Genomic DNA, 25792 nt, shown 5'->3' with positions numbered 1-25792 from the left:
GTTTGACCAGCTTCTTCAAGGTCATTGAGGCAAGACAGGCCTGATTAAGCGATGGAATTTATCATAGTACTTTGTGAACTAGACAGTCTCCAAGGCTGACAGACTCTTACAGTTCGTCTCAGCCGCCTCGAATAAGAGTGAGTTTGACAAGAGACGAATGAATGAGGTGGACGGTTCAAACTGACCAGGCCGGCAAAATGCGGGGCGGGAGCCACTAACAACGACCGCTGCAGGTGACCTGCATGAACGCGCCGTCGAACCGGAAAACGACCCCTAATTAAGCCTGGAGCGCGAGTTCCAGGTGTGCTCCAGCTACCTCCACGCAGTACCTGACGCCATGGCATTGCGCGTTTCTGAGCTTCCAAAGTACCCAAGCTGACGTACCTCGAACCTCCGAACCTCGACAGCTTCACAACCTCTGACAAACAACACCACGACGACACCGACCTAAAACTAACTTGAGAACCCCGCAATCACCAGGCACAGCAACGAACCTTTTCCTCCGACCTCTACCTTGCCGTGCGAACCCCCGCGATCCTTCCAGCCCCCATACCAACAACACAGCGGAACAAAAGCATCATGGATTTTGCTCCCTACCAGTCCTCCCCGCCAGAGCGCGAACGAGCCCTCTCCCCTCCCCTCGCGTCGCCGCGCGCCTCGGCCGATATTCGAAGACCCTTTTCCCCGTACGGCCAGCCATCACCCCCGCCCCTGCAGCACCCGCAACCGCAGCGCGGCTGGCAGCCTAACCTGCCAGGGTCCTACCCCACGGCGGACGCGCACCGGGAGGGCGTGAGCGAGTTCGATACGAGCCTGGGGATCAGGCTGGACTACGAGGCTGCGCTGGCGTATTTGGCGTTTCCGCCGCTGGGTGCGATATTGTTGTTGATTGGGGAGCGGAATAGTGATTATGTGAGGTACGTGGGATGTTTCTTCTGGGGAGGCTTCAGAGCTTTGGCAATGATGCGACGGTCTTGCTACGATTGAACTTGAGGTTCTGCTCTATAAAACCGGCCGCTGACATCAAGCAGATTTCACGCATGGCAGTCGGCACTGCTATTTACAGCCGTCATGATCTTCCACCTGGTGTTCCTCTCGTGGTCCAAGTTCCTCAGCTGGTTCTTCTTCATCGGCGACGTGTTTGTCATGGTGTGGCTGGCATTGAAGGCGTACCAAGACGCGGATACGCTAGATAGGTATGTTTGTTCGTGGAGCGGAGAATGACCCCGTTGCTAGGGGACATGCGCTGACCACATTCTAGATTCGAGGTTCCCGTACTTGGCGCGCTGGCCAGCCGGATTCTTGATGACGAATGAAATGTGACGAGACGACGATGCAACGAGAAGCCTGGAGGGATTACTGTGTTGTAAGATGGCGAGGGGCGTGTCTTGATGACTATTGTTGTGCATATTATATACCCTTTTAATCAGTCGGAGAGAGGACCATCTCGACCTAGGCCAGGCTGGCCTTTCTGCTCATAGATGTACCAAATTGTCTGTATGAATGACAAGAGACCTTGACATGAAAAGTGCCATGCATTTATACAGGATAATGACTCAGTAAGTAATTACGGTAATATCTCTTCGATGAAGTGAGGTGAGCTCATCAACACCCCACAGTGTGTAGACATGTGTCTAAAAGTATGCAACACTGTAGCCGGATCCGGTCGGACTTTCCTCCTAGCGCTTTCCGGCCTAGCCACTGGACGCACAGGGCAACCACCAGGCTGATTACGCGACTGTTGCTTGCCTTGAGGTCCAGCTCGAGCCTCACTGCCAGTACCTCACCCACGCAGCTCCGAAGCTGTCCCTTTCTGCTCCATCACCAACCCACGACGACGCACCGGTATCGACCCGACCCGGCCCCATCACCAATCCCCCTCACGCTTTGACGATAGAAACGGCGAATTGTATCTTTGACGAACACCTACCATTAATATCCTCCCCCATCCCACACACACCCCGCCACCATGTCGACCCTCGAAGAGCTCGACGACCTCGATCGTCAGGACAAGAACGACAAGAGAGATGAGGGCGACAAGGATAAGAAGGACAAGAAGCCCACTAACGATGGCGATGCCGAAATGGAGGATGCCGAGAAGGAGGAGGATATCCTTGACGACGAGATCCTGAACCTCAGCACGCAGGACATCCAGACACGCAAACGGCTCCTCGAAAACGACTCCAGAATCATGCGCAGCGAGCTGCAACGGCTGACGCACGAGAAGGCGACTATGGGGGAGAAGATCAAGGAGAATCACGACAAGATTGCTAATAACCGGTATGCCCCTCCCTATCTCCCTCCGACTAACGATGACGAAATAGACAACTGACATAATCCACCTTACAGGCAATTACCCTACCTTGTGGGCAATGTTGTTGAACTCCTCGATCTCGACCCTACTGCCGAGTCATTGGAGGAGGGTGCCAACATCGACCTGGATGCCACCCGCGTGGGCAAGTCCGCAGTCATCAAGACCTCCACAAGACAAACCATCTTCCTCCCGTTGATCGGTCTGGTCGACCCCACCACCCTGAAGCCTGGCGATCTTATCGGTGTCAACAAGGACTCCTACCTCATTCTCGACACACTCCCGGCCGAGTATGACAGCAGAGTCAAGGCCATGGAGGTTGATGAGAAGCCAACAGAGAAGTACACGGACGTTGGTGGTCTCGACAAGCAGATCGAGGAGCTGGTCGAGGCCATCGTCTGGCCCATGAAGGAGGCGGAGCGGTTCAAGAAGATTGGCATCAAGGCGCCAAAGGGTATGTTCCGATACTGGAGCGTCACTGTCATTTTGGCGAAATACTGACCACCTGCAGGTGCCCTGATGTACGGACCCCCCGGTACCGGAAAGACACTGCTGGCCCGAGCCTGTGCAGCACAAACCGACGCTACATTCCTCAAGCTTGCAGGCCCTCAGTTAGTCCAGATGTTCATCGGAGATGGTGCTAAGCTTGTGCGCGACTGCTTCGCCCTGGCCAAGGAGAAGGCGCCGGCGATTATCTTCATTGACGAGCTGGATGCCGTCGGTACGAAGCGTTTCGACAGCGAGAAGAGCGGTGACAGAGAGGTGCAGCGAACTATGCTGGAGCTTCTGAACCAGCTTGACGGTTTTGCATCAGACGATCGCATCAAGGTGCTGGCCGCAACCAACCGTGTGGATGTTCTGGATCCTGCGCTGCTTCGTTCAGGTCGTCTCGACCGAAAGATCGAGTTCCCCTTGCCGAACGAGGAAGCACGTGCGCAGATTCTTAAGATTCACTCTAGAAAGATGAGGGTCGACCCCGCCGTCAACTGGGGTGAGCTGGCTCGCAGCACGGATGAGTTTGGTGGTGCCATGCTCAAGGCCGTCTGTGTGGAGGCCGGTATGATTGCTCTGCGTATGGGCAAGAACAAGATCAGTCACGAGCATTACGTGGATGCCATTGCTGAGGTGCAGGCCAAGAAGAAGGACGTGAGTGTTGATGTGTGCTCCTCCCGGGCTGTGTGTGTACTGACTCTTTCCAGACGGTCAACTTCTACGCTTAATCCATTCACGTATTGGGTGATGCCGCTGGGTATCTGGGGTTATTGCTTCTGGCGGGAACGGGAATGCATAGAGGAGTCGAATGCGATAGACAACAACTTTGTACGATTACCACGGACACTCAAGCGGCCCTATAGGAATGGAAAGCATGGTGATTGTGATCCCAGCAAGCGGTTTCAGTGTGTGATGTTGATACTTGCCATATTGGACGTGCTGTCTGTGAATCCGATGTTTGAACATGGGAAAGTGAGGCCTCTTGCCAAGTGGCAAATTCACCGCGGGGAAGCTATCCACCTTCAAAACACGGATGGTGAAGGGGACGCCGAGAGATCCTGACCTGAAGTCTACGATAGTTATCAGCGATCGGCACCTGAGAGGCGTGAAGGAAGTACGCGTTCAGCTTCATGTTATCCCAAGGGATCGGCAAGCTGTCAGGAACACCTCGCGAGATATGGAAACTGAGGCTACTGCAGGTTGTCGAGACCTTGTCGAGCTGAAGCCGATCTCTTGTGCAAGGCCAGCACAGGGTTGAGGTGGGCAGGCATCCGAATGATGGCTGCAGGTATGCACCGCATCCCCAGGCTGCGATTCTCTACAGGCAAGGTACTCAGCAGGGCTATGATGTGTTACGTAGTTGCCATCCGTTCGTCGGTTCTGGGATCCATGTTCTTTGGAGTTACTTGGGACGAACGGCCAATGACGAGGGTCAATTGCATTGAAGAAGGGGAATTGAAAGGCACCAAGGGTGTATCAAGTACGGCCATGGTAGCCGAGCGTTTTGAGCATCGCGTAGGTAGTTGCTATATCGCGTGGCGTTGTATACCTACTTTACCTCTAGCTAACACCCAAGCCTCTTCCGCGCGCCGTCTTTGAAGCATCATTGGCGGCGCAAAGTCTGGGGCTTTCATTGCTCTCTACTGTAGAGACGAAGTGACGGGAGATTTGAACCGTTGCTTTGGTGGTGCCAGACCTTGGTTTCTCTCCGAGAAGAGGGCTGATCCCTACCTGGTTTGGGGTCGCTTCGAGGTTCGGGGAGGGGTGGTTCACTGGTGGACAGGGGATCTCAAGATGGAAGTCAAGTCCTAGCGCCCTCCCCTTTTTGTGGCTTTTTTGATTTCCCTCTTCCTCTCATTTTCGTCAGGTTCTTGTAAGGCATTGGTGACGACGATACGTAAGTTTTGCTGTGAAAAGGGGGATGAGAGGTTGATAGCGAGGGTTTTGGGTGACATCGTGGGAGGCGAGTTTTGGCGATGCCCAGTGTTTTTTAATTCATTTTCCTTGGTGATGTCGAAGTGGGCACAAGCTGCTTTGGCTGTGTTTGTACCGTTTTGGTATTGGTCATGCAGGTTCAGAGTTCCAGCCTGCAGCTTTCTCGGAACGTTTTCGTTATTTTCCTCAAGCCTTGCCCTCCGTTCACTGAATCGGTGCTGCTGTTCTGGGTGTCATGGTCTCATGTTAATGACACCGTACCGTTGCGGCGGGCGTGGAGATGGCAGAAGAGGTGTCATGGTGTCCAGGTGTTACCGAGAGTTCGGACCATGGCCGGGGTGGAGGGGGCGAGACCGATGACGCCACCGCGGCTGAAGGGGGCGGAAGCTGGACGGAAAGGAAGTGCAAGGTGGAAGATGGGAGTAAGAAGCTTATCCTCGTTCCCCCCGATTCCCCTTGCGCCGTTTCTTACTACGGTAACTATTCTAAAGTCGGGTGCTTGATGTAGGTATTGCGTGATGGTCAAAGTTGGCGGTACATTAAGCCCTACGGGGTGAGACATGAATTTCGGCCCCCGATCTGGGGGAGAAGCCGCCAGCGGGAGGTTAGGGGAAAGTATCGCACCCGGCCCCATCTGCCGCCCGGGCTCCACGTCCGATTTGACTACGTACCTTACCTACTTCATCATACGTCTGGCGGTTAAATTTCTGGTTGATCGTCATAATCATGCATTTTCCTCTCTGGTCGAGCTGATTTGCGTTGCCGTTCTTCTCTTGTTTTTCTCACGTCCGGTGCTCATTTCCAGTTGTTTCCATTCTCCGACTTGTAAGAGGCTCAATCTGTCTATTGTTAGAACGCTTGACACGTTTCTGGGAGTTCTCTAAACGGTCAAGATTTACCGTTTGTCCAGCTGTTCAGGGGAAGACGAAATGCAAGATGCAGCCTGTTCCCAAAATGAAGCACCTAGTCGTGGCGTGGATGCTGATCTCTCTGTTATTTCAACGGGGTCCCGCTCAGCCACGCTCGTCCTGCCGTTAGACACGAGGGGATCGTCGGCCGTTGGAAGAGAAGTAGAGAGCACACAGACAGTTGAGGCGAGAGTAGTCTTTTCACTGCCCAACTCCCAACGGTCAAGGCCGAAGTGGCATAGGGGACTAAGTTGCTAGTCGCCAATTGGCAGCAAGCATACGCCGAAATGACGCTCTTTTCCCCCTTCCAGAGAACCAATCAATGGACGGTAGACTTTCATCCAGGGGGTGGGTGTGTATTGTTGTGTGGTGTGAATACCGGCAGTTAAGATGCAGGGGAGCGGCGCATATAGGTCCTACCTCCTCCTCCTCCCCGTCCCCGCTTTCCTCCAAGTGATGGGCTCCCCCGGTAGCCCGTAGGCGCGGACCAACGACGTCTCAATGCTTCGATGGTTCTCGGCTTGGCTGTTTGTTAGTGCTTCTCTTATTGGAGGTAACCCAAGCTATTATCCATTGCCCGCGTTACTGTTCCTTTGCTATGATTTGGCCAAGCTCCTCCCTTATTTGCCTGCCGGTGCCGTGCCGAGTTCTCCATGCGGCTGTATTGCAATGAGGTCAGAACCGGTTGGAATCGAGCGCATGGAGGACGAATACTACCTTGCCCGAGCCTCTTCCTCTCTCTTGAGTCTTGTCTTCTCGCCACCGCGACCCAGGGAAACAGCCGCCGCGGCGACGATCTCTATTGTGCTGAGGCAAGGCAATAGGTACTGCAATGCAGTGCAGTGTGGTTTAGCGCAAGGCGAGGCGAGGCAGCGGCTGGGTATTATCCCATCTATACCACCATCCTCGTCTCCGATCGCCACAACTCCAGAACGGATTCCTCCTTTATCTCCACCATCACCACCTTTCATCCCTACATCCAGCTCTAGCTCTTAGCCATAGTTTATCTCGAAATCCTGTTCTGGCAGAATCCCCGAATGCACATGTGCGCTTCAAGGAAGACAAGAAGTATGGAGGCAGCCACGGCAAACTCCCCCGGACAGTGATGCGAAAAGAATTCATCGACTTGGCCCGATCTGGCAACCTGAGAGCGTAGTACCTGACGTATTGCACACCCATCTGAGCTGTAAAGCTACAGACAGACGAGGCAAAGCACGGCAAGCAAGGAACAGGGACTCTGTTTCTGGAGCGTATAGGAAGAAAGCAGCTAGTGCTCCTTACTGGCCGGGCCCGGCGGCCGTTTTCTGCCATGCGAGATTGGGGCTCATGCGATGGTGTTTGCTAAATGGCCGGGTTCTGTTTCTGGAAGAAGACTGCGACTTTGTGGCTTGTAAGCCCCATGTCTTTCATGTTCGAGATGATAGATCACGCTCACACGCCCCTTTTGTCTCCGTGTCTCTGCCATGTTCTGGAACAAGAGGTCATCGTTGAGGTTTAGGCCCAGCGGGTGGTCCTGCCACTGTCATCAGTGCTCATCTCCTAATTCTCCATGCCTTGGCGGCTAGCCCAAGTAGTCACGGGTCTTGGTAGCGATACCTTTTCACGTCGTCATTCTCGGTTTGAGGCTTGAACACCATGTCACGCTGGCAGAACAGAAGACCAAATGTACCAGGCAACGGTTCAATTGATGCTTTCGTTTCTACCGAACCAAGTATTCTCCATATTCCTTTTCGTTCCTATCTGTCTTCTCTATTCGGACGTGTACACGGACTATTCTGGAAGGTAAAAAAAACAAGGAAACCCGTTCGAGGACCGTTGTCACCATGTGGAGTTCAGGTCGGATGGGCACACAGCACACCCACACCTCTTGCAGCAGAACCCTGCGTCAGAGCAGGCCGGGGTCGCGGGCAATTCACGGCCGCATCTGCAGATTCAGATGATGCGGTGGCAGTCTCCCATTGTCGTGGTCTTGGGATGGGATGTTCTGCCCGATGCTGATTTGTGCCTGCGTCCCCTCGGTGACCCCGACATGTCCAACCTACCCCCGTCATCCCAAGACTGAAGATAGACAGGCAACCGCACTCATCCCCGCTACTAGTCAATAGATTCTTGCCGTCGACTTACGGTGTTGTCCATACGTTTCCACACGTCGGCCGAATACTTGTTTAGTCAGAGTATCTCAAGGATCCAATGCCTTTTCTTCTCGCTCACTTACACCTGAAAGACTAGTCTCATTTCCTTTCTCCGTGTGTGGGCAACGATGGCCTATGACATGAAGAATAGAGCAGTTTGCTCGCCAAGGTCACGGCTAAACGGCCGCAGCCGACTCGCAAGTGTGTGTACTATACCTGCTCAAAGTACATGTGGCAACCTTCGAGAGTCCCATTGGAGATTTCAGGTACCGATCCAAGCAGCCCCTTTCACGCCTCCATCACCCCCAGTTCCTAATAGGGGGGCTCAGAACCCCGTCTCGAACCACAGAATTACCTTGCCCCTACACCCGGCTACCTCCCCTGGGCTCCATGATCCCTTCTCCTTGTCAAGCCCCAGGACGAACATGAGATCGACACAAGCCGTCTTCGTCACTCGGCAAGGAAAGAGGGGCCAAGAGGGGAGAGCTTTAGCTGTCTCCCATCTAAGACGTTAAGGGGCCATCACGATGTCACGCTGTCCAAGGATTGGGCCAAACCTGATGGTTGAGGCGGCGCGATCGCGTCGTTTGCTTGGTGAACTTGGTCTGAGAGACATCGTCATCGAGCCGGAGGCCTGTGACGAAGGTCAAGACTACGTTCATGTCTTGTATCTTGCAGTCGTCACGTCTTGTCTAGATTCTCTATATAAGAGAGCACGTCAGTCCCCATCGATACCTATTTTCTTTCTCTCCACTCATCAGCCCATCTCACCAACAAGCCTCATCTACAGCCTCAACAATCACTTTTCTCTCCCATCTATTACTACTCATTTACACCAAAACAAACAAACCACCACCATCATGAGATTCACCATCGCCCTCACCGCCCTCTTCGCCGGCGTCGCCCTCTCCGCGCCCCTCGAGGAGCGCCAGGCCGTCTACGTCCCTTGCTCCGGCCTCTACGGCACTTCGCAGTGCTGCGCGACGGACGTCCTCGGCGTCGCTGACCTCGACTGCGGCAACCCGCCTGAGGCGCCCACCTCGGCCGACGAGTTCAGCTCCATCTGCTCCGCCATCGGACAGCGTGCCCGCTGCTGCGTCCTGCCCCTTGTGAGTAACTTCTCTGATTCCCTTCGAATTCGATGAGTATGTCACTAATGAATGACAACAGCTTGACCAGGGCATCCTCTGCAACACCCCCACCGGTGTCACCGACTAAATCACCTTTTATCGGACGTGATTGAAGCCAGTAATGCTTCACTGTTCGACGCGAGAGCTCTTTGAGTAAAGAGACTCGGAGCCACGAGATTTTGTACGAGTTAAGAAGGATGTAACGGTACTCTGAATTCGATATACATGGGCAACAATTGTTATATACACTGGGACGGGAAGACGGTTGGGGTTTCAGGGGCGGAAAAGGCTTGGAGTCTACGAGGGCTATATAGGCTGTTTCTGGCAGCTTGTACAACACCTATGTCTAAAGAAATGAATGTTTTGTTGAAGTCAGTCGACCTTGTTGTTGAAAGGCCGCTTGAATTATAAAGAGCAAATCATTGATTTGCAGCTGTCGAAATGGAAGTATCCGGAAGTATTCAAGTTTCACGACAGACAGCACCCTTGGATCATGTGGCTGATATCCTCTGGTCAGAAATCTGCAGTATTGACCATGGTATTTGGCTATGGTACGTAAGATACAGTGTCGCATTCTTCTCTGCTTCTAGACCAGGGTTTTACCTTACTTCACAGAGTGTTACATGTATACCATGGGCTCTCATCGCCCTTTGAGCGCTTCACTCACATCTTCACCAGTGAGCCGCTCGGAATCGCTCACAATGCATCCGTATTCAGGTTCAAGGTCCTGCCAAGGACAGGCTAGATAAGGGCGCCGCCATGAGGAATACTGGCCGACGTCCAAAAGATGGATAGCTTAGAATATTGGCCTCAGGAGTCAGGATGGTAAGAGTCTATACATCAACTGACATTACTAGCACCCGTATCTCGCATCCACAATTCCATTCGCCTCCAGCCTTACTTGGATTCAACATCCTCCGAGACACAAGCTGGTAAGGTACTCACTGCCACAGAACACTGGCCAACATTGATAGGATGGATAGCTCAAGACACAAGCTTCAGGACAGGCGGCGTCTACACATCAACTAACATCACAACACCAATACTTATCATGAAGTAATTATCATGCACAATTGCTGGAAAGACAGCCCGAAAGTCAACGAGAGAAAAAAGACTAACCTACATCCCGACAGTGGTGAGAAGCGACGGAGATGGAGTAGCTGTCAAAAAAGGGCCAGCCCGCAAACGTGCCAGCAGGGAAAGGGGGGCCGAAGCAATGACGATGATGGACCGGTCCAGGCCTTTTGTCGGTCTGGCAGTCTCGGTGAAGCATGTGAGTGTCTGGTCTGGGTGAGCACTGACCGCCAGCTGGCTGCGAGTTCCCCACACCCCGGCCCCGTCCGTCCCATCATCGAAAGCGAAGCACCACGGGCAAGCACGACCACCTTGCTACCTTCCGGTACCTGAGGTCATTGCCAAGGATCACGATGAGGAAAGAGCTGGTTAGTGACGGCTGGTGGCGGTGCGGAGAAGTGGCTGAATTTTTCCCTCTTCACAATCTCCATCTTTGACTGTGGTGACTGTGGGGTTAGCTCAGAGTGACATCACCGGAGCAATTGGTCCTGTGGCAGAGCCATTGGGCAGGCAGGGAGTAAGACAGAGCTCGCAGCTTCCCGCTGGAGCTAAGAATGACGCAGGAAGGTGCACCTCGCCTTCCTTTCCTCCAAAACTCGGTCAACATGGAAAACTGTTGAGCATTCGGTCTACGACAATGGAACATGAAGATGAAAATGAAGGCCATCCTGAGTTCTTTAATCCAAAACGACAATTCAAATATCTCAGTCTGACGGCATGAATGGCATAAACATATCCCCCATATTTCCCATCAAAGTAATGGTTTCACCGTCCTGGCTCCAAACTGACCTGCAACCTTAATGTTCAGCGCTATGCACGTTGCATAGGGTACGTACCGCCAGCCAAGCACCACCAAACAGCCCGGACACCGCAGCGAACCCGCACCGCGCCGCGTAGAAAATCCACTAGACAAGGGGGTAGCTACGTCATGCTGAACAGAGATGAGCTTCATCGAGCTCTCTGAATGGCTGAGGAGGGGAGAGCTTTTGTGTTGCTCTTTCCCGCATCGTCTCTGAAGCACATCATCGTGGCATGTGGTCCGTTCCGGCCGGTGCTTTTGCATTGAATTGACGTGACTGCCCTGGTTGTCTGGTTGCCTCCTGCCAACCTACCTTAGGTACTGTGTATTGGTCTCTAATGATGCTCAGTTGCCTGGGGGGGCTTGGGCGCGCCATGTAGGTATAGATATAATCTGTCTCTTCTTTCTTTGTTTTGTTTGTGTCTCAATATCTGACCTGTTGTCTCCAAACAAATTGACTAGCAAGTCAGGGGAAGTAATTGAAAGGTGCACTAAAGGCACAAAAGGCAGGAGCTCATCGTCGCTCCTGACATAGACAGCGGCAGGTATCGCGCAAGCCAAGCGTACAACTTATATGTATGGCGATGCACCTTGCCCAGGAAAGCACATCAGGCAAGACGTAGAATGTACGTATGTACGTACAACCACCCGTACGGTCCTTCCTCTATCCTCAAGGCCTCGAATGTTATGGCCACCTCAGCAACGACATGAGAGATGAGATGCACCCGACCCAAGGCACCCAAGGTCCCAAATGCAGCCACAATTTCCCCCAAACGCATCGCAGTGACGTGATGGATTCCTGCCGTGAATTAGATCATCCGTGGACCATTGGGCGACGATTGACGCTTGACGCTTGACGCTTGCCTTCCTTTGGTTGAACCCAAGGTCCCTTCTCCTTCTCTGTGCTCCGTAGTCTGTACCTCGTACCTTCGTGCGCCTCCATCTCCTCCCTGTCGTCAACCTGCCCGCCTATTGCCTGCACCTCCACATTCATCTTCCCCGTTCACATTGCGTCTACCTACGTCTGTCCCCCCCCCCTGTACAAGCACGTAGCTTGCCATCCCGCCTCCCGTCGACACAACAAAAACCACCTACACCCTTGGCAACCTCTTCCCCAAGCTCAAACTTTTCTGTTTCTTCCTCTCTACATCAACAGTTCCGTGATTTCTTCATCTACTCAGTTCTTTCCGGGCCACTTTTTTTTCGTGATACCCCCATCTCTGGCTCTTCATTGGAAGACTGATCGCAAACCACCATCATGCGTTTCCTCCCCGCCGTTCTGACGGCTCTGGCTGCCCAGGGCGCCATCGCGAGCTCTTGGTTCTCCAAGGCCGGTACGTCATACCTTGCACTCATCGCACTCTTGCTTTGTTTTCCATGAAACTAACAAATATCACTCGCAGCCTACAACAAGTGGCACGAGACGGAGCTTGAGCGTTGGTTGTCCGACCACGACATTCCCTACCCTACCCCCGCCGACCGCAAGGATCTCGAGAAGTTGATTGAGAACAACTGGGACGACTACGTTGTCTCCCCTTACAACTCGTGGGACACCGACCGTCTTCAGAACTATTTGAAGGCCAAGGGTCTCGAGACTGAGGGCGCCGCCAAGGCCAACAAGGAGTCTCTCATCTCCCAGGTTCAGAGCTCTTGGTACGAGACGGGCGACCAGGCTCAGAACGCCTACCTCAACGTCAAGGACTGGATCTTGGACAGCTGGACCGACAGCCAGCTCAAGGCCTTTGCCGACAAGCACAGCATTCCCGGTATGTTCACAGCTATTTTTGTGCCACAAGTATCTGAGACTGACATTATTCTAGTCCCCCAGCCCCGTAACCGTGACAGCGTGCTCCAGAAGGCCCGCGCCAACTACGAGACCATTGCCCAGAAGGCTGGCGAAACCGCTTCCTATCCTGGTAACTGGCTGTATGAGACCTGGTCCGGTATGTTTATTTCCCTGTTTTGATGCAGCCCCAATACTAACTACATCTTTAGAGTCTGACTTCAAGGAGTGGCTTGATACCCATGGATTCCCCGCTCCTCAGGTCACAAACGTGAGTTCAGTCCAAACATTATTGCAATGCCCACAATCTAACCCCCGCACAGCGTGACAAGCTGATTGCCTCTGTCCGCCGCAACTCCCGTCTTGCCTCTCTCAAGGCTCAGGAGCAGGCTGCCAGCGCTTCCGCTTCCGCCCAGCAGGCCTACGCCACTCTCACCGACATGGTCATTGATGCCTGGAGCGAGTCTCAGCTCAAGGAGTTTGCCGACAAGAACGGCATTCCTGGTAAGAAGAGCCTATTGCCGAATGATGTGTCCACGTCACTAACAACGTCCAGTTCCCCAGGGCACTAAGGTCAACGAGCTGAGAGCTCTTATTCGCAAGAACCGCGCCGACTTCCTCAACTCCAACATTGCTGGCAAGGCCTCCAGTGCTTTCGGCGCTGCTACTTCCAACGTCAACCAGGCTGCAGCCAAGGCCACTGATGCTGCCTCCAACGCTGCCACTGAGGCCTTCAATGAGGCTGTTGGTACTTGGTCCGAAAGCCGTCTCAAGGGTTACCTCGACTCCCGTGGCGTTCCCGTTCCTCAGGGATCCAAGACTGATGAGCTTCGTGCCCTTGTTCGCAAGAACCAGCACAAGGCTGCCACCGGCTGGAGCGCCTGGACCTACGATGACCTCTCCACTGAGAACCTCCGCAAGTATCTTGCTTCCAGCAGTGATGCTGCCGTCAAGAATGTTGCCGAGAAGAAGGATGCTACTCGCGATGAGCTTGTGAACGCTGCTCAGTCTGCCTACAGCTCCGCTTCCTCTGCCGGTGGTACCTCTTACGCCTCCGTCACCAGCTACCTGTCTACGGCCACCGACGCGGTCAAGTCCAACTTCTTTGACACGTGGAGCGAGAGCGAGCTCAAGAACTACCTTGACAGCTACGGTGTCAACGTTCCCCAGGGCTCTACTGTCAACGAGCTCCGCGCCTACGCCCGCAAGCAGTACACGTACTTCAAGTACGGTACCTCGACTCCTTCCGAGACTCTCTTCGCTAAGATCGCAGAGAACGCCAAGGACACCTGGAACTGGGTTTCCAACCAGATTGGCCTGGGCGCCGACGCTGCTCAGAAGAAGGCTGCCGAGTCCAAGGATAAGGTCAAGCAGGAGTTGTAAACGCTCTTCAAACCTTCTAATTCATACCATCTCATATGAGGATGGTATTGGTGGCTCGTATGAGTCACACTGATGACGGATGACAAAATTTGGGTTTTCGGCTTGCTTTATTGACGACTTTGCTTTGGGAATTGCCATGGTTCGGAGGGGATACCTCCAGGTCCTTGAGGCACAGTGATAATGGACGTCGGACGTTTCGATCGTACCTGGACCAGGACTGTACACTATTCATTAGGGATGAGCCATGAAATTAAGCATTCAAAGTACCATGACTTGTAATCACCGCGTGTTTGACTTCGTCATCTACTCATCACGTCGAAGCCATCGAGCTGCCCACCTCAGTACTTACTGGTTGTGCCGATTCAACTGTGGTTTCTGTAAATCCTATAACTTCATTTACAATGTGATTTTTCAGCAAATGATATAGGTCTAACAATTGAATCGTATATAGAAACATCAGAATTGTAAATGATCTTGATGTCAGGAGCAATCACATTGTAAATCACAACTTGCTTAAGAAGCTCACCAAAGCTACCCTTAAGAGTAGATGAGCTTTGACAAGGACGAACTACCATGTACCTTTCGACTAATGCTTAAAGATGGAAAACTTTTGGTATTTGAAAGCACTACACATGAATCCTCTCCAATTGCCCCTTTTGGTATGCACGCCTTTTCTCAATATGATCATCCACAAAGTCACCAAACCGCACCTTTTTATGACGTTACCTTGAGAGAACGCCCCGGACGGTTCCCTCCAGGTTGGGCTTGTTGTCAAAGACGACCTCCTGGATCCCCGTCTCGCCGCCGGTGCCCTTGTCCAACCAGCGGGCGAGGAGGTCGTTGCTCTCCTTGGGTTTGACGGCGTCGTCGCGGGTGCCGACGGTGATGTGGGCGACGTTGTTTGTGCACTTCCACTGGCCTGTTGAGTCGACCAGGCGAACGACTATGGCCATGACTCGGTCATCAAAGACCACCTGTACGAGAGTTAGTTCGGACTGTAAATAAAGAATCAAAAAGGTTTCTTGCTTACCCGCTCGAGCTCGACGGAGCACTCGCCCAAGGCGCGGATGTTGGCCTGGTCCTGGGTCCCATTCTCCTTTTCCGCCTCGGCATGAAGGGCGAGGTACTTTGACCACAGCTCCGGGCTGTCCTTTTGACTGGCGCGGTGCATGAGCGTGACGTGGAACTTGGGCTGGACGCGGCGGGTCTGGTAGAGCTGCTTGTAGAAGCGGGAGGTGGAGGCGTCGACCTTGTTGAAGGCGCCGTCGAGGACGCCGCGGACTTCCTGAGACTGCACTTCGACGGACATGTACTCGAGAGGCTTCTTCTTCTTTGTCTTGGGACCACCCTGCTGCTGGCCCTGACCTTGACCCTGGCCCTGCCTGTCCTTGCGGGGGCCGCGGTCGGGGATGTTGTGCTTGAACTCGGGCTTATACTCGATAAAGGCGGACTCGATGGCCTTGTCGAGGCGGTCGGCAGAGGGGACCTCGGAAACGAGGTTAGGGTACATGCGGTGCAGCTCGTTGATGACCTTTTCGAGGTTCTCGCGGCTGCCAGCGGTGGGGTCGAGGTTTATGACGTTGTCGAAGCCGTCGTCGGGCGGGGAGAAGGCGGTCAGGGGCTCGAAGCGGCTGATGAAGCCCTCCATGATGCCGAGGAACTTTGACGCGTCGGTGGCGGCGTGGATGGTCTGGTGGTTGTCGCCGCGGGCGATGACGCGCTCCTGGGTGATACGGCGGACCTCGTCGACGTTGGAGTTGTCGTGGGCGAAGTAGAGAGCCACAAGGCGGGCCTTCTGGTGCTGAACTTTCACGTCGGTGATTATCTGTTTGCGCTCGTGCTTCTGGGCGTTATTGCGGTCGCCGATGACGACGGGGTGGTCCTTCAGGAGATCGAGGATGGCCTTTGTGAAGCGAGGTGGCCGACCCTTGCCTGCGATGTTGTCGTTCTGGACGTGGCCCCAGTTGAAGAGGCGCTGGAGGGCGACGGCGATGGTGGTCTTGCCGCAGCCGATGGTAGCAATGGGGCACAGGATCACGTCTCCCGTGACGTCTACGTTGACGTTTTCGGGACCATCCTCCAGCTCGAGGTTAGCGGCGTCGGAGCCCTTCATGTTCTTGTAGGCAAGGAAATCGTTGCGCAGGGCAATGATGCCGTGGTTCTGCTGGTAGAGCTGGGCGAGCTTGGGGTCGGCGGCGAGGCGCCGGCGGGCGTAGAGGAGATACTCCTCCGTGATCTTGACGTGCTTCTTGTAGCGGGGCGGCTTTCCGGAGATCATGGCTTTTGTGCACTCACGCCACTGGCGGTACATTAGGTAGGGCTCCTCAAACTTGTACTTGAAGAACCAGTCGCGGTAGGGGACGGACTCCGGGTTGTAACTCTCCTTGCAACGGATAACGAAGCCCTCGACGTCGCGGTCGCCGTAAGCGCCCGTCTCAGCCACCTCCTCAAGGAAGGTCTTGACCTCGTTGACGTCGTCCATGACAATCAAGCCGACGTTCTTGAAGCCCCAGTCGTTGCCGAAGCTCTGGACAAGAGCACTGGGGTAGGTTGCAAACTCAGGGAGGTTCAGGTTGATGCCGTGGATGTAGAGGCCGGCCTTGTCCGGGCCGTACTCGAGGATATGCTCCTCGAAGGAGTCGTCGCAGAGTTCGGCCACAGCGGTGGCATTCCGGTCCCGAAGCTCCCTGGCCAAGTCTTCTTTCGTCTTTCCCAGGGCAGCAAGCTGCTTCTCTAGAAGACGTTCTCCAGCAGTAGCATGGCTAAGCTCGGCATCAGCCCTGTCGCCCGTTGAGTGTTTGCTGCATACCAGCAGCGTACCATCCTCCAAGCCGGAAATGAAGATGATGCACCCGTTCTCCTTGAGGGTGAGCTCGTAGGGTCCCTTTGTCCTCGGGATGATGTTTTCCCACTTTGTCTCATGGACCTCGCCAACGTTGAAGAACTTGTCGTAGCCTCGCGTCACAATCTCATGCTCGTTGCGGCGATTCCTCGCTGTGAAGAGACCTCTGGCGTATGTGGGCAGGCCTCTCTTCTTGTAGTCCCATTCTTGCATCTTCCAGGAGTCCACAGTGACACCATCCTGGGAGTTCTTGACGTCAAAGGATGTCTTCTTGCAGGAGAAGGCACCGCCCTTTGACTTTGCAAACTTGTTGTAGGCCTTTGCGTCGTTCAGGGCGTGAACCATCTCTGAGACCTTTCCAGCGTCCTGGGGGACATAGGGGACCTTGGGCATGACTGCCCCGGCATTCATGGCGTTTGCTGACGCCATAGTTGTGGTAAAGGTTTTGTTGAAAGTGAGGGGGGATTGTCTAGAAGCGATGAAAAGTGCCCTTCGGGCTATGAACATGGAGAAAGACAAGCAACGGCGGTAGTAATGTCCTTTTCTCGTGTGAGTTGAGAAGAGACAAGCTGTGTGGAGGTAATCTCACTTGGCCGTCCGTCCTGGGAGGGTGAGACGTTTGTTTGTTTTGTAGTACTTGTGAACAGGATGTAAGCCTAATCCCTGACAACCTTGAGGTCGGAGAAAAGGTGAACAACGGGTCAAGTGCAGACCGCAGCAAACGCAGTACAGGAGGTGAGTCACTGTTACTGCCTTGTTTGGATAACGGACGAGAGAAAGTTCCAACTTGTGGTCTTGATTAAGCGGCCTCAGCTCAGAGTATTGGCGTGTGGCTACACCTTGGCTGACTAGGCGTCACGTCAAGAGAGAAGAAAGTAGAGAAAGTGAGTCGTCAAAAGCAGTGCAAGTTGAGCTCCTAGACGTTGGTAGTCACGCCGGGGGAGGAGGAGGAGGCCAATCAACTGGAAATGGCGTGGTGGGTTGTGCCTTCCTTAGGTTCCATTCCCTGGTGTGCCTTGCGTTTTCCACATTGGGGGTTGGTAGTGGTCCATTGGGCAGGCACGATGGAGAAGCGCCACTGCCACCGACGGTCGTGGGATCCTTCGGGGGCTTGGGGGCTTGGAGGGGCACAGCACAGCTCCCAAAGGGCCAAAGTCCCAGGGCCTCCAACCCCCCACTACTGCAGCTTACCTCATCTGGTTTAGGAAAGCGGTAAGGCTGAGCTTGGAGGGCAGTGGAGGGGTTAATGAACTTTGTGCGTCACGCCGGGAGCTCCCCTCATCCGGCAGAAATTTTCCAACAACCAAACACAGCAACATTGTTGGACCAAAAACAACTTGGCCTCAAAATTCCCGACCCAGAGAGTCTCGCTCCTAATCTCGTCTACAAGCTAATTCCTTCGACCAAGCCAAACCAACCATGGCGCCTAATCCCTACCTCCTAGCCGCCGACAACCCGGATGCCCTGCTCACCCTCCTCCGCGAGAACCCCGCCATTGCCTCGGGCCAGGATGAGCACGGCTACTCCCTCGTCCACGCCGCCGCGAGCTACAACCACCTCGAGCTCCTCCGCGCGCTGATTCGCGAGTTCAACGTCAACGTCAACATCAAGGACGAAGATGAGGAGACTGCGCTCTTCGTCGTCGAGACCGTCGCTGCTGCGAAGTGTCTAGTTGAGGAGCTTGGCGCCGATATCAACGCCAAGGGCGCCGACGGCATCACTGCCAGCCAAAAGATTGAAGGCGAGGGAGACTATCCCGAGGTTTCCGAGTACCTGCAGAGCATCGAGACACAGAGAACTGCCTCCGCCGCCGCCCCTGCAGAAACTGCCGCCCCTGCTTCTTCCACCGCTACCGATACCGCCGCCCCGCCCATCGACATGCCGCCCCTCCCCGAAGGTCTCGCCGTGACCCTCGGCACAATGGACCAAGCTGAAGAAGTCCCCGCCGAAGTCGACCCCGAGTTCAAGCGCCGCATAGAGCAGCTGGCGGAGAGGGAGGACTTCCACACCGCTACAGGCCAAGCCGAGCTGCGCCGCCTCATCGAGGATGCCGTCCTCGGCCAGGACCTGGGCGACGAGCGTAGTGTGCGTCAGAAGCAGGGCTAAGAAGAGAAGAAGGAGACGATAACAGCACTCTTGTTTTGTTACTATTCATCACCTTTGATTTCCCAAAAGAGATAATGGCCAGGCGACGAGGGCGGCCGAAAGAAGGCGACCTCGGTGCTGTCGCCCGTCATACCCTTTGAAAAGGACGTGGCGCTGAGCGAGAACCAAGTCCGCGAGGGTATGGCGACGAGGGCGTTGATGAGGACGCTGCGCACCCAATGCGAGGTGAAGAAACCCTGCCATGAGATCTTGCACACGTTTGTGTGCGACGGTGTGTCCGAGTCCGAGTCCCCGGGGACTTGGTAGCGCGATAGGTACGGGTCGATGACGTCTCCTGCCTTGACGCGGGGGCTCTGTAGACGGATGAGGGATAGCCACTCGTACGTCTCTGTCGCAAAGTCTTCGAGGCCCGGTCTGTCGCCGTTTTGGATGATGTCCAGGGGCAGTGAAAGCGGGGGTGTCTGGACTTGCAACTCGGGCGCGAGGGAGGGCTCGCAGGTGTATCTTGTCGGAAAATATTGGTCCAGGGGATCTGGTGATGGTGCTGAGGTAGAGGTCGCGTCAGAGTAGCTCGAAAGATGAGATTGGCACGGGCGGATGACTTACTGCTAGTCGCCGCGTTGCAAAATAACCACGTCACGGGCGTGTTGAGAACATTTTTGCACGCGTACACCAATCTATCGAACCCCTTTTTACCCGGAAACATTGCCGGGTCTCGCAACTGGTAGCTCACAACTTGGAGGGTGTTAGTTTTGTGAAGTGACAGACAAAGAAAATGACACGTTGATCTTGCTCACCCCATCTCGGCTTCAAGCCCCTCTTCCCCTTGACACCGTGAGGTTTTCCAACCAAACCGGCGCGCTCGTACGTCTCCTTGTCAAGGTACATTGTCAAGAGGCCCTCACGAAGTGAAAAGATGTTCTCGACATTTGTCCTGCCCTCGGAGAGCATGAGAACATTGCCTGTGCAGAATTAGTACCTTCGCAACATCATGACGCGCTGAGGTGAGATTGTAGATACCTCTTTTGATGTACTCATTAAAGAAGCCACCGTCCAGAACCTGGCCGAGGGTCATGATGACGCGGTGGAACGTCGGTACCGGGAGCTCTTCGACGAGCTTTTGACGGACTAGCTCGAAGCACTCTTGCGGGAGGACGAGGTCGACCTTGAAGAAGGTTAGTTAAAGGGCTTGAGATGGGTATTTCATGTCATGTGGGAGTTCTTTTTCTGCAATTCTTCGGAAAAGGCAAACCTTGTAGTTGAATCCCTGGCCCAGAATAGGCGCCCACGGCTTCCCCTTTGTCGGCAGCTGCTTGGGCTCAATGTGAGGCATGGTGCCGTATGTGACGAAGCATTTTGGCGACTGGTAGACGCTGGGCGTCGGGAAGGAGAGCATTGTGACTCAGCTTCAAGGAAATCAAGGGTACGTGCAGAAGAGATATCGAGAAAGCAGAGTCAACGACCTTTTTTTTTTTTTGAGGCGTGTAAGTTGCGATATTGACCGAGTGAAGGGGGGCTTTACCGCGGATTCGAGAATTGCATATTGGAGCGTTTCTCCCGCGCTCACGGTAGGCGTTGATGCAACAATGCTGAGTCCCACCTATATCACTTTCAATCGCCTATCATTGGTTCAAGAGGGCGTGTGCGCAGCCGAGTGACTCTGCGCCCAGAAAATACCATCTTTTCGAGTCAGCGGCATGAGAGGCACTGCGCAAACGTTTCTTCCAAAGCACCAAAAAGGGAACTTTTCGACATATCGACAGGATATCCCGAGGCTTTTCAGATAGGTGAGTTATGAGATTCCTTGCATCTACTTTCCTCCGAGCGAGACCAGTGTTAACACCAAACACAGTCGCAGGCCAGCCCATCTAAGCGCAAAACCAAAGGGCAAGCAAAAAACGAGGGGCATTTTTCACCCCGCGCTTGCGCTTGGATTTTTTGACGGCTGCCCTCCCTCACTCACTTACCCAGTCGACCCAAGTGAGTCTCATGAGAGAGGAACGGCGAACAACCCTCAACTAGACCACGACGGAGAACCCCAGAGACATCTTCAATATGGAGTTCCTCGTCCGCTTCTCCCAGGCTCACGAGTCCTTTCGGCTCCCCGAGCTGCAGGCTCTCGCTGATTTGGAGGGTATCGACATGAAGGTTGTCGAGTATAGCCTAGACGTGAGTGTTGAACTTTGCTATTTTCCTCATACATGAGAACCTCACTTCCTTTTTTTGCTTTTTTTTTTTTTTTTTTTACAAAGTTTCGACATACTTCCTAGCTCATACACACGAGACTTGCCACGTTCACTTTCATTTCCCGTCTAGGCTCCTTATTCATTGTTTTGCTAAACTTGATCCTCTGTTCTCAACCCAACTCATCCGGCTCATCTCACACTCCTTTACCCCTGATGAGAGCCTCACCACCAACACCTCAAGATATCACAACCAAAGCTAACATCAACTCCAGTCCCCCTTCTGCATCATCACCCTCCCCTCCCTCTCTCACGCCCCCCGCCTCGTCGCCCGCTCCCTCCTAACCCAATCCATCCACCTCCTCCTCGCCTCAGCCCCGACCCACGACGAAATCCACCCCATCCTCAAATCCCAACTCGCCTCAGAATCCCCATCCTTCGACTGGTCCGCCGTCAGCACCTCAACCTTCAAATTCTCCCTAGACACATACCAATCCTCCCGCCCCCACGCCTCCTTCGTCTCCCTCATAAACGCCTACAAATACCTCCCCCTCCACGGCGCAATCGACCTCAAAACCCCCGCCCTCCACCTCACAATCTTTGAAGACTGGGATCTCCGCGGCACAGACGGTCCGAAACGCGTCCACCTGGCCCGCTTCCTCGCCACCGGCGCCCGCTCGCTGTCGCTGAAATATGACCTCAAGAAGAGGGGGTACATCAGCACGACATCAATGGACTCTGAACTCGCCCTCGTGACAGCGAACCTCGCACACGCGGCGCCCGGAAAATTATTCTATGATCCCTTTGTCGGGACGGGGTCCTTCCCCGTTGCGTGTGCGCATTTTGGAGCGCTTGGGTTCGGGAGCGATATCGATGGGAGGGCGATTCGCGGGAGTGGAGGGGAGAAGAGCGTGAAGGGTAACTTTGCGCAGTATGGGCTCTCGGAGCGGATGGGAGAGTTCTGGACGGCCGATCTGACGAATTCGCCGGTGCGGAGGGTGAGGTGGCTCGATGGTATTGTGTGCGATCCGCCGTATGGTGTAAGGGAGGGGTTGAGGGTCTTGGGATGTCGGGATCCGGAGAAGACGCCGTGGGTTGTTGAGGCTGGGAAGCAGCGGTATAAGTTGGTGACCCCCTTTTCCATTTATGTTTTGTTCCCCCTCCCTCTGCCTTTCTCGGTCGTACATGATGCACCAGAAACAATGAATGCTGACAACACTAGGTCGGGAGACTTCATCGCCCCCAAGAAGCCGTACAGCTTCCTCGCCATGCTTGACGACATCCTCGAGTTCGCCTCCGAGACCCTCGTCGACGGCGGCCGCCTCTCCTTCTGGATGCCGACTGCCAACGACGAGGACCAGGAGATCCCTACACCGCAACATCCTCGCCTCGATATTGTTGCCACATGCGTACAACCGTTCAACAAATGTGAGGATTTCCCATGTGATTGCCTACCTACCTGAAACCCCTTTCTCTCCTTCCTACAGCCCAGATTCCTGGTCCACCTCGATTGCAGTAGGCTGCCCATCGTGGTTACAGTAGCATGCTCACACCCAAATAGGGTCCCGTAGACTCATTACATACCGGCGCATCCCCGATAGCCAGGTAGACCCGGAAAGACTGACGGCCTACAAACGCACTTTCGTAGCGGGAACAACAGCAGATGAGTTGAACCCCTTCCGACGGGGCTACTTCACAAAGTTTGAAAAAGAAGAAGCCTGATAGAAGAAGAGACCAAGAAAGAAAAAGACATGTACAGCAAAAAACCCAGCCCCTTCTTTGATGATGCCATGACCGTTTGCCTGATAAAAGATAACAATGAAAATACTGTGCGTTTCTCTTTCTTCTGTACGTGTTTTGACCCCCTCCCCCTAAGTTCGCTAGCCTTGGAATATATCCATACTTATACCCAAGGCATACCATGGCATCGTCATTTGATATCATTTGCAAAAAAAAACAAGAATAAAACGCGTGCGTCCAGCCAGACATACTCCCGCAGTCTGCAGGCGCGCGCGCGCACGCACACACCGGATAGAGTTGGGCGTCACGCTCGTGCCTCCTGCACCCCTTTCCGATCTCCTTTCCCTTTGTTCCCTGATCTGGTGTCTGATCTCATCTGAATTCCATGGCGCCGAAGCAGCCCCTATCCTCCACGTGCTTGAGCTCAAGCTGCTGAAACCTGGCAAAAACTGTTAGCCAAACAACGAAATAAGAAGGTTATGAGAAGATATCGTCGGCACGTACTTTTCGCTTTTGGAGTGGAAATAAATTCCACTCACTTCACCCTTGACCTGGTTGAAGCAGATATAGTAGAAGCCTTCAAAACTGGCCCCGGAAATCGTGCGAACGCGGTGGTCAGGGACGAGGAAATGCTCCTTCCAACGCATGAAAATGTTCTCCCTCTGCGCAACGTCACGGATCACCACCGGGCCCTTGCGCGCTTGCTTCTGGAGAGGGCGGAAGGCGTTGAACTTGCCCCAATGGCTGAGATCGATCTTGTCGGTGGCGCCCCAGCTCTCGTGGCCGGTGATGAAGCTATACTTGGTGCCAATAATTTCGCCCTCAAAGTATGTCGTCAATGTGGGGTGGTCCTCGGTCAGGCCTGCAGACACAGAGTTTAGCAACGGGTTACACGATGGGCGGGGAAGCTAAGCCGTTTCGTACCTTGGATTCGCAGGTAACCGCATAAAAACGACTCCCGAAGATCGACATGCTTGATTTCTACCTGCACATCATATACCTGTCGCTCGGATTGTTGCGTCCCGTGGAACTTGCTTCCTGGGCGAAGATATGAAGATGCTGTTGATGGAATAATCTGCCGGGGTGTTTTGTTAGTCACTGGCGCGCTAGTCTTCATCATTTGGGCACGTACCCGCATGTTGGAAAAGTCAGAACCCATGGACGGCGCCATGAGTTCCTCTTCCCACACGTCGTCGATATCAAGTTCCATGCCCTTGCTGTCTTCGTGATGTACCGAAGTAGGCGATAGCCTGGGATCGTGCCGCCTCGCGCCATCTGTCCGGGATGTCCTCAGCCTGTCACCGACCGAGTGCGCCTCTTCGTCAGACTCGCCATGCTTGAAAGACTCCATATCGGCCGCCGGTGACGATTGGGTGGTGTCGCCCGACTGCGGCCTCGGCGACATGGTAGTGGATCTTGAGGACGAGACGGCGGATGTGGGCTCGTCATCGAGTATGACCTCCGTGCTCATGCCCTCAGCTTGTGACATTGGAGCGCTGACGGGAGCGGGTAACGAGTCGTCGTCCATGGGGTCGTCGTGATGGGGATCCATCTCGGGAGGGGCCTGATTTGCATCGGTGGGTGGCCGCCAGCTGCGTTGTGGAGATCTTGAGCTGCTATCTTCAGGACATGTCGAGAAGCTGTGTGATCGGGGGGAATGAGGATCGGGAGGAGGGTTGGAGGATGGAGTCGGCATGTTGGGCGTCGAAGTCGAGGTCGTGTGTCGTCGTCGAGGACGGCGGTGGATGTCGAAATCGGGCGATGGGGTCGGTCGCGCCGACGGGGAACGGGTGCGGGTTTACCGCTGGCAGGGGGGCTCCGCAATGAGGACAGCAGGGGAGCGACGCCGCTGCTGGAGGTTTGGCGATGTCGGTAACGGGCTGGTGACGGTGCGATGTCGGTGATAGTTGGTGGCTCGCCGCGAAACTGTGCGGTCGCGGGCTCGAAAGTCGAGACAAACTCAACTCGGTCGACGGGATGCGAGGAGGAGTAGAGTTGGGCCAAGCCAGTTGGAGTAATCGGTGACTCTGGGGCCGAATAAGTCACAAGCCTGCCAAGCGGAAGAAAGCGGTCGGGGGAAGCGAGGATGGTATTGGTCGAGAGAGAACACCACCCCGGAATCCAACGAGGTACAACTTTGTAGGTAGTCGCAGAGTCTGACAACGACGACAGGTGAGTGGGTGAGGATGATTGGAGTTATGGTTCGCAGAGGATAAGCCGAGTGGTCGCAAAGCACGTCGCGGATGACGAAGCTTTTCTTGCTTTGAGGGGGATATCAAATGCAAAGTAGAAGCAACGGACGGATGACTGATGATGTGACGAGGAAGACAAGGCGAGTATGGGTCGAAGTAGTTACAGACTTGAGGTGGTCAAGAGATATGGGAGGGTTGTCCACAGCAATGCGGTGGCTGTATTGGATCCGTACAGATTGAAGAGCAGGGCCAACAAGAATTGCCAGCACGGAATGGCACAAGCAATGGAGACAGCGACTGCGACGGGTAGAACTAAGGTAAGGTAAAGTAAGGTGGTGACTGGATGCAGCCAGCAGACGGGAGGACGGTGAAGTGACCAAGGCACGGGAAATGGGACGGGGGGTGACGATTAAGATGCGGGATTGGAGGGGAAGGTGTGAGGTGCACGGCGTGGTTAGGTTACCGTGGGTACAACGGGCATGTACTGCAAGTGTAAGGCGTCTGTATGTAGGAGTACTAGGTACGTATCTGTAGCTTGAAGTCCTTGCCATTGACAGTGAGAGTGAAGTGAGAGTGAGTGTGACAGGGCGTGGCATGAGAAAGAATTGGGGGTGAGTCGTGACCAGGGTGGCACTGGGACGGACGGGGGACCCGCGGAGAGGATGGGGGGATAGGACGGGATGACCTGTATTGATGCGCTGGGATGTTGCTGTTCTGTCGCGATGATACTTGTTGGTTCTTGCTGAGTTCATCAGAGAGTTATCTACAGTTAGACTGTTTGA

General features: G+C 54.2%; 10 protein-coding genes across 10 annotated transcripts; 7 read left to right on the top strand and 3 right to left on the bottom strand.

Moving 5' to 3' along the window:
• The first annotated feature begins 168 nt into the window (after nucleotides 1-168).
• On the top strand, nucleotides 169-1702 carry BDP55DRAFT_662904 (uncharacterized protein). Its single transcript, XM_060574837.1, has 4 exons — nucleotides 169-917; nucleotides 1032-1196; nucleotides 1262-1559; nucleotides 1620-1702. Exons 1-3 carry the CDS (start codon nucleotides 580-582, stop codon nucleotides 1314-1316), a joined length of 558 nt encoding a protein of 185 aa, XP_060430005.1. The 5' UTR covers nucleotides 169-579; the 3' UTR covers nucleotides 1317-1559; nucleotides 1620-1702.
• Nucleotides 1703-1969: 267 nt separating this feature from the next.
• Nucleotides 1970-3531, top strand: BDP55DRAFT_728347 (26S protease regulatory subunit 6A; the record flags this gene model as incomplete). The annotated part of the gene is made up of 4 exons (XM_060579427.1): nucleotides 1970-2280; nucleotides 2350-2765; nucleotides 2823-3457; nucleotides 3511-3531. 4 exons carry the CDS (start codon nucleotides 1970-1972, stop codon nucleotides 3529-3531), a joined length of 1383 nt encoding a protein of 460 aa, XP_060430004.1.
• Nucleotides 3532-6147: 2616 nt separating this feature from the next.
• BDP55DRAFT_631695 (uncharacterized protein) lies at nucleotides 6148-6642 on the top strand (the record flags this gene model as incomplete). The annotated part of the gene is made up of 1 exon (XM_060572315.1): nucleotides 6148-6642. One exon carries the CDS (start codon nucleotides 6148-6150, stop codon nucleotides 6640-6642), a length of 495 nt encoding a protein of 164 aa, XP_060430003.1.
• A 1893-nt stretch (nucleotides 6643-8535) lies between these two features.
• BDP55DRAFT_768188 (hydrophobin) lies at nucleotides 8536-9284 on the top strand. Its single transcript, XM_060581017.1, has 2 exons — nucleotides 8536-8887; nucleotides 8949-9284. Exons 1-2 carry the CDS (start codon nucleotides 8639-8641, stop codon nucleotides 8994-8996), a joined length of 297 nt encoding a protein of 98 aa, XP_060430002.1. The 5' UTR covers nucleotides 8536-8638; the 3' UTR covers nucleotides 8997-9284.
• A 2755-nt stretch (nucleotides 9285-12039) lies between these two features.
• On the top strand, nucleotides 12040-13947 carry BDP55DRAFT_693680 (uncharacterized protein; the record flags this gene model as incomplete). Its single annotated transcript, XM_060577257.1, has 6 exons — nucleotides 12040-12115; nucleotides 12185-12547; nucleotides 12602-12724; nucleotides 12777-12835; nucleotides 12888-13068; nucleotides 13121-13947. 6 exons carry the CDS (start codon nucleotides 12040-12042, stop codon nucleotides 13945-13947), a joined length of 1629 nt encoding a protein of 542 aa, XP_060430001.1.
• A 722-nt stretch (nucleotides 13948-14669) lies between these two features.
• BDP55DRAFT_551442 (fungal tRNA ligase adenylyltransferase) lies at nucleotides 14670-17182 on the bottom strand (the record flags this gene model as incomplete). Its single annotated transcript, XM_060569111.1, has 2 exons — nucleotides 14670-14921; nucleotides 14978-17182. The coding sequence occupies 2 exons, from the start codon at nucleotides 17180-17182 to the stop codon at nucleotides 14670-14672; spliced, it is 2457 nt and encodes an 818-aa protein (XP_060430000.1).
• A 1026-nt stretch (nucleotides 17183-18208) lies between these two features.
• Nucleotides 18209-18895, top strand: BDP55DRAFT_631692 (ankyrin repeat protein; the record flags this gene model as incomplete). Its single annotated transcript, XM_060572314.1, has 1 exon — nucleotides 18209-18895. One exon carries the CDS (start codon nucleotides 18209-18211, stop codon nucleotides 18893-18895), a length of 687 nt encoding a protein of 228 aa, XP_060429999.1.
• Nucleotides 18896-18936: 41 nt separating this feature from the next.
• BDP55DRAFT_693678 (ribonuclease P 40kDa subunit) lies at nucleotides 18937-20291 on the bottom strand (the record flags this gene model as incomplete). Its single annotated transcript, XM_060577256.1, has 5 exons — nucleotides 18937-19439; nucleotides 19502-19630; nucleotides 19693-19857; nucleotides 19916-20060; nucleotides 20148-20291. 5 exons carry the CDS (start codon nucleotides 20289-20291, stop codon nucleotides 18937-18939), a joined length of 1086 nt encoding a protein of 361 aa, XP_060429998.1.
• Nucleotides 20292-20624: 333 nt separating this feature from the next.
• On the top strand, nucleotides 20625-23035 carry BDP55DRAFT_118668 (S-adenosyl-L-methionine-dependent methyltransferase). Its single transcript, XM_060565435.1, has 5 exons — nucleotides 20625-20682; nucleotides 20754-21064; nucleotides 21354-22201; nucleotides 22301-22506; nucleotides 22640-23035. Exons 2-5 carry the CDS (start codon nucleotides 20951-20953, stop codon nucleotides 22798-22800), a joined length of 1329 nt encoding a protein of 442 aa, XP_060429997.1. The 5' UTR covers nucleotides 20625-20682; nucleotides 20754-20950; the 3' UTR covers nucleotides 22801-23035.
• A 155-nt stretch (nucleotides 23036-23190) lies between these two features.
• Nucleotides 23191-24514, bottom strand: BDP55DRAFT_693676 (vacuolar import and degradation protein; the record flags this gene model as incomplete). Its single annotated transcript, XM_060577255.1, has 4 exons — nucleotides 23191-23257; nucleotides 23323-23680; nucleotides 23743-23893; nucleotides 23951-24514. The coding sequence occupies 4 exons, from the start codon at nucleotides 24512-24514 to the stop codon at nucleotides 23191-23193; spliced, it is 1140 nt and encodes a 379-aa protein (XP_060429996.1).
• Nucleotides 24515-25792: the final 1278 nt, after the last annotated feature.

This window comes from Colletotrichum godetiae (assembly GCF_030913485.1).
Source record: "Colletotrichum godetiae strain CBS 193.32 chromosome Unknown BDP55scaffold_19, whole genome shotgun sequence".
Classification (NCBI taxonomy): Eukaryota; Fungi; Ascomycota; class Sordariomycetes; order Glomerellales; family Glomerellaceae; genus Colletotrichum; species Colletotrichum godetiae.
The sequence above is the reverse complement of the archived record's forward strand: the minus strand, read 5'-3'. Positions and strand labels throughout refer to the sequence as shown.

Bases quoted from the DNA above. Each gene is read 5' to 3' on its own strand.
- BDP55DRAFT_662904 (XM_060574837.1), top strand. From the start codon at position 580: ATGGATTTTGCTCCCTACCAGTCCTCCCCGCCAGAGCGCGAACGAGCC. The intron at 918-1,031 runs GTACGTGGGATG...GACATCAAGCAG, and splicing joins CGGAATAGTGATTATGTGAG to ATTTCACGCATGGCAGTCGG. The intron at 1,197-1,261 runs GTATGTTTGTTC...ACCACATTCTAG, and splicing joins GACGCGGATACGCTAGATAG to ATTCGAGGTTCCCGTACTTG.
- BDP55DRAFT_768188 (XM_060581017.1), top strand. From the start codon at position 8,639: ATGAGATTCACCATCGCCCTCACCGCCCTCTTCGCCGGCGTCGCCCTC. The intron at 8,888-8,948 runs GTGAGTAACTTC...GAATGACAACAG, and splicing joins GCTGCTGCGTCCTGCCCCTT to CTTGACCAGGGCATCCTCTG.
- BDP55DRAFT_118668 (XM_060565435.1), top strand. From the start codon at position 20,951: ATGGAGTTCCTCGTCCGCTTCTCCCAGGCTCACGAGTCCTTTCGGCTC. The intron at 21,065-21,353 runs GTGAGTGTTGAA...CATCAACTCCAG, and splicing joins TTGTCGAGTATAGCCTAGAC to TCCCCCTTCTGCATCATCAC. The intron at 22,507-22,639 runs GTGAGGATTTCC...ACACCCAAATAG, and splicing joins CGTACAACCGTTCAACAAAT to GGTCCCGTAGACTCATTACA.